The 8,674-nt window shown below is 46.0% G+C and overlaps 1 protein-coding gene across 1 annotated transcript in view; it reads right to left on the bottom strand.

Annotated features, from left to right (window-relative positions):
* The window catches only part of AGXT2 (alanine--glyoxylate aminotransferase 2), a 27,975-nt gene that overhangs the window by 14,304 nt on the left and 4,997 nt on the right, over positions 1-8,674 (bottom strand). The window contains exons 7-8 of the mRNA XM_015407811.1: positions 6,888-6,981; positions 3,102-3,202 (exon numbers count right to left, since the gene is read on the bottom strand). Coding sequence (XP_015263297.1) covers positions 3,102-3,202; positions 6,888-6,981 — 195 coding nt within the window. The remainder of the gene's footprint in view (positions 1-3,101; positions 3,203-6,887; positions 6,982-8,674) is intronic.

Raw genomic sequence — 8,674 nt, 5'->3', positions numbered from 1 at the left:
GGGGGGGGATTAATCTGGCCTGTTACAGATGGCCAGATTAACCCGGGGTTACTCTAGGCTAGGCCAGAATAACCCCTCAGAACCCCTCCGGGGTTATTCTAGGCTAGGCCAGAGTAACCCCGGGGTTACTCTGGCCGGGGGGTTAATCCGGCCTGTTACACCGGTTCTGCAATATGCTTTTTTGAGATATGGCAACCAGAATTGCACACCATATTCCAAATCAGACCACACAAGAGATCTATACAGGTCATTTTATTTTCAATTCCTTTCCTAATGATCCCCAGCATGGAGCTACCCCACACTGAGTCATCGTCATTTTCTTCAAACTTTCTACTCTAACCCCAAGATCTCTTTCAATATCAGTGTCAGTCACTTCGGACCCCAGGAGCATATATTTATAGTCAGGTTTATTGTTCCAGGCCAAATCACCTCACACTCCCCTACATGGAACTTCACTGGCCACGTGGTTGCCCACTCACCCAATTTAGAGAGGTTCTCCTTGAGCTCTTCACAATCGGTCTTACTATCCTGAATATTTTAGTATCATCCCCAAGCATGGCTACTATACTGCTCGCCCCCAATTCCACCTCATTTATGAACAAATTAAATAGCATCGATCCCAATACTAATCTTTGTGAGACCTCATTGTTCAGAGCCAGTTTGGTGTGGTGGTTAGGAGCGTGGACTCTAATCTGGGAGAACCAGGTTTGATTCCCCACTCCTCCACATGCAGCTGCTGGTGTGATCTTGGGTCAGTCACAGTTCTCTCAGAGCTGTTCTCTCAAGAGCAGTTCTCAGAAGAGCTCTCTCAGCCCCACCTTCCTCACAGGGTGTCTGTTGTTGGGAGGGGAAGGGAAAGGAGATTGTAAGCCACTCTGAGACTTCTTCAAGTAGTGAAGGGTGGGATATAAATCCAATCGCCTCCTCTTCCTCCTCCTTCCATTGAAAGAACTGTCCATATATCTCTCCTGTCTGCTTCCTGTTGATTAACCAATTTCTAATCCATTAAGAGGACTCACATTCTTACCCTACGACTGGTAAACTTATTCAGGAGTCTTTGGTGAGGTACTTTGTCAAAAGCCTTTTGGACGTTTAAGTACATAGTGCCTTCTGGATGACCTTTCTCTACCTGTTTGTTAACCTGGCTCAAAGATCTCCAAAAGATTTGTGAGGCAGGATTTCTCTTTGCATTAACTATGGCCCCGGGGCCTGGTCAGATGGAAGGTTTTGGCCCGGGAGCGGGACAGATCGGGGGCGCAGCAAATGGGCACGATCTCACCGCAACATCTCGCGCACCCGTCCCCAATCCGTCCCTAAAGCTGGAAAACCTGCTGCAAAAAAGAACCACCTACAGAGGAGGACTTACCTGGAACGCTGCATCAAGCACAGCCGTGGGATCGCCGGCGCGCCCGTCGTCCGGAGCAATCCAGGCTACCGGGCAAACTGCGCATGCGCACACATGCGCAGTTCAGCTGCCGCGCTCTTCCTTCAGTGGCTCCCCCCCGGCATCTGATGGTGCCGCGGAGGCAGTGCGCGGCGGCTCAGGGGATCTATGTGATCCCGCCGCCGCGTGTCTCTTTTGGTGCGCACTTTGCCCATGCTTCCCCCCCACCCCCGTGTGGCAGGGGCCTATGTTGACTTTCCCTCAGCGGGTTTGTACCTCTCTCTGTTTCTATGAATTTACCTGGAATAAATTTTAGGCTAACATGCCTGTAATTTCCTGAATCCCCTCTAGAGCCCTTTTGAAAAATTGTTGTACAATTACAACTCTCCAGTCCTCTAGCACTGATTTCAGCAACAACTTGTTAATAGGTAACAGCTGGTTAATAGAACAGCAGTTTCACATTTGAGTTCCTTAAGAACCCTCGGGCATATGACATCTGGACTTGGAGACTTATTATAATTTCCAGCTTACCTAGCAGTTCCGGAACTTCATCTGTCATTACCTCATTTTGACTCTATTCTTCAGATACCCTTCCTGAAAACAGAAGCTCCAGCATGGGTATGTGCCCCACATTTTAGACAGTGAAAACAGGTGCAAAGAATTCACCAGAAGGTCGGACCAGAACCAATGGGTTGAAATAAAATCAAAACAGTTTTCAGCTAAACGTTAGGAAGAACGTCCTGACGGTTAAAGCGGTTCCTCAGTGGAAGAGGCTCCCTCGGGAGGTGGTGGGCTCCCCTTCTTTGGAGGTTTTCAAACAGAGGCTAGGTGGCCATCTGACAGCAATGCTGATTCTGTGAACTTAGGCAGGTCATGAGAGGGAGGGCAGGAAGGGTTGCCTCAGTGCTTCGTTCTCGTGGCCCTTTCTTACACGCCCAGGGAAATGCGAGCCACCACTTTGGGGTCAGGAGGCATTTTTCTCCAGGCCATGTTGACCAAGGATCCTGGAGGTTTTTCGTCATCTTCTGGGCATGGAAACGGGGTCACTGGGGGTGTGGGGGGGCATTAGTTGTGACTGTCCTACATTGTGCAGGGGGTTGGACTAGATGACCCTGGAGTTCCCTTCCAACTCTATGATTCTATGATTCATTCAGTTTCTTTCCATCTCCCTTGAGCAATCCTTTAATTCTTTTGTCATCCTTCTTGATACTGGGTTGGATCCAGTCAGCTTCTCTGCTCCATCCTCCCCAGTTCTTCTCCTTACTACATCCCTGTCCTACATGGCTTTTGTCTGTGCCAGGCCCCTGGATCCCCATCACAGCTCTTTTGGGTGGTTAAGGGGGCTCTCTCCTTCACCAGAAGAAAAGTTGGTTGGATCCAATCCATTAAATACCATCTTCTCAGCAGCTTCCTTTGCTTTGCGTTGTGTTTTAAACAGGGGTAGGTTGGGGTGCCTTTGAAATCTACTGATGAACAATTCACTTGAACAACAGCATTGACGCTATCGCGAAAGTCGCTCTCAGTTTAAATCAAAACGCAACATTTAGGGGTTGCTGGCAAGACTTCTCCTGTAAAATAAATATGGAGGAACGCTGGAAGAGCTTTTCAGACAGCTCATCAAAGCCAACTGTTCTGAAGGAAGGTGAGTTACGTGAGCCACTCAGCACTGTGAAAGCACATGGATAAATTGTGTTCCCTTGGTGGAAAAGTCACATACTTGAATTGGCTCAGCAATAAATCCTGCAATCTTCTTTGGCACGCAAGTGGCGAGGGTGTCTTTGAACTGCTCGATGTAATGGTCCTTTGCATGACAAGAGCCTGTTTTGGAGAAACAAACAACGTCATTTAAGCAGGATAAAAGACTCAGGGCTATTTTGGGGCAGGAACGTACAGGAACGGAGTTCTGGCCGGCTCCCGAGTTGGCCACGCCCAGCAGGAGCTCATTAGCATAAAAGGCCACACCCAACAGCAGAAACTCATTAGGATTGGCTACATTAGGGGCATGTGGCCTAACATGCAAAGGAATTCCTGCTACAAAAAAAGCCCTGGGTTTTGACCACAAACAAGGTAAACAGAATAAGAAGCAAAAGGTGGGTGTGGCTGGATGACCACACGTCTGGTAACATGGGGGTGTGGCCTAATATGCTAATGTGCTGTACTATCAGGGGTTTGGCCTATTATGCTAATGAGTTCCTGCTGGGCTTCTTCTACAAAAAAGCCCTGAAAAGACTGATACATGCTTCTGAACAGCTGTGCGTCTTACCGACACCTGAAGAATCTATACTATGGGTTGGGTCCAACCAGCTTTTCTGCTGGTGAAAAAGGGAAGTGGGGCAGGGGATCTTCTTGATCACCAAAAAGGCTGTTCTGGGGATCATGAGGCAGGCATGGACAAACATTCTGTTGGCCAAGGGTTGTAGTATGGAGGGGAATTTGACTAGATTGCCAGTTGGATCCAACCCTGTATCTTGCCCAGCACAGAATACAAGGTCGGTGACTGCTTAGACTTGGAAGAAACTCCCAGCACTATGAGTGACAGGCATCATCTGTTTCCCACCCCCTTCTCGATTTCTACTTGCACCTTTGAGACACAACAGGACAGAGAAAAGAAGCTACAGGACTCTAGAGCTAACAGCAGTCTTTGTAATAATCATCAACTGTCCCCAGAAGATATCACACACACACACACACACACAACAGAATCTTACTACCAAAACTCAAGTTGCCATTTCACGTTCTGCTTATACGTTATTTGTTGATGGCAGCCAAGTAACTATTCCACATTTTTAAAAGTCGGCTATCAATTGTCTGGGCTGCCACACATTTTTCTCAGCAAAACTCTCAAACATTTTGAGAAAATATGATTTCTTACATAAGAAACATGGTGCCAGTGAAACGAAACAAGCATAGTTTGAGAGCCAGTTTGATAGTTGACACTGCAGCCAGTTTGGTGTAGTGGTTAAGTGTGCAGACTCTAATCTGGGAGAACCGGGTTTGATTCCCCACTCCTCCACTTGCACCTGCTGGATGACCTTGGGCGAGCCACAGTTCTCTCAGAGCAGTTCTTGAAAAAGAGCAGTTTCTGTCAAGAGCTCTCTCAGCCCCACCTACCTCACAGGGTGTCTGTTGTGGGGTGGGGGGAAGGGAAAGGAGTTTGTAAGCCGCTCTGAGACACCTTTGCGTAGTGAAGGGCGGGGTATAAATCCTATCTCCTCTTCTTCTTCTTCAAGAGCAGTTTCTGTCAAGAGCTCTCTTAGCCCCACCTACCTCACAGGGTGTCTGTTGTGGGGGGGGGGAAGGGAAAGGAGTTTGTAAGCTGCTCTGAGACACCTTTGGGTAGTGAAGGGCGGGGTATAAATCCAATCTCTTCTTCTTCAACTTCTTCAAGAGCAGTTTCTGTCAGCTCTCTCAGCCCCACCTACCTCACAGGGTGTCTGTTGTGGGGAGGGGAAGGGAAAGGAGATTGTAAGCCGCTCTGAGACACCTTTGGGTAGTGAAGGGTAGGGTATAAATCCAATCTTCTCTTCTTCTTCTAGTCAGAAGCCATAAGCGTCTCACCTTTCCACCAAAAAGCTACCTGGAGTGAAAGAGGACACCCCTGTCTTGTTCCTTTATTTAGTTCAAATGATGCTCAGAGAGTGCCATTTATTTTTAGGCACGATGTTGGGTTTCTGTAAATGGCGTTGATGGCATTTAAGAATTTTTGTCCAAAGCCCATTCTGGTTAAAAGTCCTTTTAAGTACGAGGTGTCTACCATATCAAAGGCTTTCTCTATATCCAGTGAAAGCAGGATCATTTCCTTTTTAGTTGGTTTAGCGATGTCAATTATATTGAGAACTTTGTGTGTGTTGTCTATTAGGTCTCTGTTTGGCATGACTCCCACTTGACCCTGTGAGATATAGTCTGTTATAATTTTATTTAGCCTTTTTGCTATAGTTGAGGTGAATAATTTAGAATCAGCATTCAGTAGGGAAATTGGTCTGTATGATGATGGTAATGTAGTGTCTCTTTGTGGTTTAGGTAGGACTACCACCGTGGCCAGTGACCACGATGTTGGGAGATGTCCAGTATGTAGAATGTGGTTGCATGTCTTTGCTAATGGTTCAGCTAGGATGTGAGCAAAGGTTTTGTAAAACTCATCTAGAGGTGGTCAGAATGACATTGTATGTATATGGTACCCCATACTAGTACATCTACCAAAGAAACAGTACCTGATGTAATAAACACTCTGCATCTATGGTGATTTTCAAACTATATAATACCGACAAATTGTACGAAATGTATGAAGCCATTGAGAGCTTTGCTGTTTATAAAAATGAATAAAAATTATCTGTTAAAAAAAGCTACCTGGATGGCAGCAGAATAACGAGGCCTCCAAATAGGACCACATGCTCATGTACAACATATTTAGGATGCATGCATTCAGCGCATTGAGGCACATGGCCTCACCTTAGAGGTATCACCACCACACTCAGCTGAAAGCAGAACTGCAAACCTTTAGATGGCCACAGCTTTTGTGACCTAATCCGGTAGAGGAAAGCCACAATGGTATCACTTGCTGGATGAAGAACCACAGATGTAAATCTAACCGGGCATTTTATTTTTTTTAATACAGGGGAAAGATCCCAAAATTTGGTCTTACTGACAGTCTGAAAAACTGCAGTCTGCTCTACTTCCTCTGGTCTCGGCCACCCCACTGTCACCTTGTTCTCCTCCATGGAGGAACCAAACCTCATTTCTTGAGAGAAGCACTTACTTACAAAGGGAGCAAAGGGAGCAAACCTAAGATCTACTATGAAGTCCCTTTTTATTCAGCTGAGGCTTACTCCCAGGGAAGTGTCCTGAGGATTGCGGCCAAACAGGAAGATTGCATGGCAAGATCACAATGGTGTTATTTTCTTTTGAACAGCTAATATTTGTTCCAAGTGTTATAATAATCAACACTTTGTATTTAGAAGAAGATACCCGAAGGAGTCTCAGAGCAGCTTACAATCTCCTTTCCCTTCCCCTCCCCACAATAGACACCCTGTGAGGTAGGTGAGGCAAATCACATTTGAATAGACAATGTTGAAGCAACCCTTGCAAGATCCCTGCGGTGTTCTTAGGAATGTTATGCTCATACCCTGGGAGGGGATGGTGAAGAACTAAGACTGACACAGAGAAAGAGCAGATTGCCCGGGGCGACCCTCAAAATTCCTAGCTGAGGACTGGACTTTGCATGAGCAGGGTCCCAAGTTCAATCTCAGGCATCTCCAGTTTAAAAAAATCGCAGGCAGCCGAGCTGAGGAAAACCTTGGACTGGGGCCCTGGAGAGCGGTGGCCACAGAGAGAGTCCTGGGACAGCCCAACCAGCTGTCTGGCTCACTACAAGATCGCTCTATATATTCTGACTTGAAGCTCTTTTAGTATTAACCATCCCCTGACCAATGTATTAACCATCCCCTGAAACTATCTTCTTTTTCCTGCTTTTGGGAAACCGATGTCTTGCCTGCACCGAACCAACCTGGAGAACAGCTGCATTTCCGAATTGTTTGTACTGGAGAATCTCGGCACTGGTTTCCACCCCAGGGGCCATTAAAAACATCCGGTAACATTGTCTGAAAGACACAAAGATGGATCTGGGGGTTTACTTTGGAACTTACAGCAATGCCGTTAACCACGGAAGACTGTTTTAACTAAACTGATGACAAAAGGACACTGAAGTCCAAATGCTAGTGGAGAAAAAATGGTGTGTCTCCCATGTGGAGGCAACCAATGTTCCCTCTAAGCTGAGTTAGTGTGAGCTAGCTCACAGTTTTTTAGCCTCCAGCTCACAGATTTTTGTCTTAGCTCAGGAAGGAGGGCTCCAAAGCAAGCTAATTCATGCAGCAGCCAAATGCCTTGCTCACAGCTTTAATGCCAGTAGCTCACAAAGTAGAATTTTTGCTCACAAGACTCCACAGCTTAGAGGGAGCATTGGAGGCAACCCATCATGAAATTCTTAAAATACCAAATACACCAAAATACACATACCTACACATACCAAATATTCTAAAGTATAGAATATATGACAATATACCAACCTTATCTTTTGAATTAAAAATAAATTATACTTTTTCAATGTCTTTGTTCTCTAACAAAAATAAGAACTCGTGTGGGTAGCTGTGTTGCTCTGAAGCAGCGGAACAAAGTCTGAGCCGGACAAAGGACAGTAATATAGAAGAATGCACCAAGGAGATGCCACTATTTCGGCAAAAGTGGGTGAGGACTCTACTCAAGCCAAATACATTCTCTCCAGAATTTTGCATCTTTAGTTTTGATCTAAATTTTGGCACATATTTTATTTTTTTCATATGAAACAGTGTGGCCTAGCTGCCAAGAGACAATTCAAAGCCCAACTGTGCAAACTGCTTGAAGTGACCATCCATCCACCATCCATCATCTGTCTGTCCATCATCATCTATCTATCTGTCTGTCTGTCTGTCCTATCTTTGGCCACTGCTGAAACCTTTGCCTTTTACGTCTCCATCATTACATGCCTAGGTCCTGCACATTTGCTTCCACGATTCTGAATATTAGTTACAAGTTCCATGCTTTACAGATAAGCTATCAGAATAAGATTTGTGCTGTCCTTTGGAAGCTTTCGTTACCAAGTAACCTGAAGTTAAGTTGTTGGGGTTTTTTTTGGGGGGGGAAATCAAGCCAACTTTGATTTTGTATCCTGAAGAGCTCACACTAACTCATTCCTTGCATGGTCCCATTTAGCGAACCTGTATTAAGCTGGGGCCGTATTAAGCTGTATTAAGCCGAGCGCCGAAGAATAGATTCTTTTGAACTATGGTGCTGGAGAAGACTCTTGAGAGTCCCTTGGACTGCAAGAAGATCAAATCAGTCAATCCTAAAAGAAATCAACCCTGACTGTTCCCTGGAAGGCCAGATAATGAAACTGAAGCTCAAATACTTTGGCCGCCAAATGAGAAGGGAGCACTCACTGGAGAAGACCCTGATGCTGGGAAAGATTGAAGGTCAAAGAAGACGGGGATGGCAAAGGATGAGATGGTTAGACAGTGTCATAGATGCAACGAACATGAAATTGAATGAACTTCAGAGGATAGCAGAAGACAGGAGGGCCTGGCGTGAGCTGGTCCATGGGGTCGCGAAGAGTCGGACTCGACTGTGCGACTGAACAACAAATTAAGCTGGGGTATGAATTTATTTTGCATCTCTGGTGCCAGAATATGATTCAGTGTAGTCGTCGTCGTCGTCGTCGTCGTCGTCGTCGTCGTCGTCGTCGTCGTCGTCGTCGTCGTC

This window comes from Gekko japonicus, unplaced genomic scaffold (genome assembly GCF_001447785.1).
Source record: "Gekko japonicus isolate JY-2015 unplaced genomic scaffold, Gekko_japonicus_V1.1 scaffold2960, whole genome shotgun sequence".
In the NCBI taxonomy this organism is placed as follows: Eukaryota; Metazoa; Chordata; class Lepidosauria; order Squamata; family Gekkonidae; genus Gekko; species Gekko japonicus.
The sequence above is the reverse complement of the archived record's forward strand: the minus strand, read 5'-3'. Positions and strand labels throughout refer to the sequence as shown.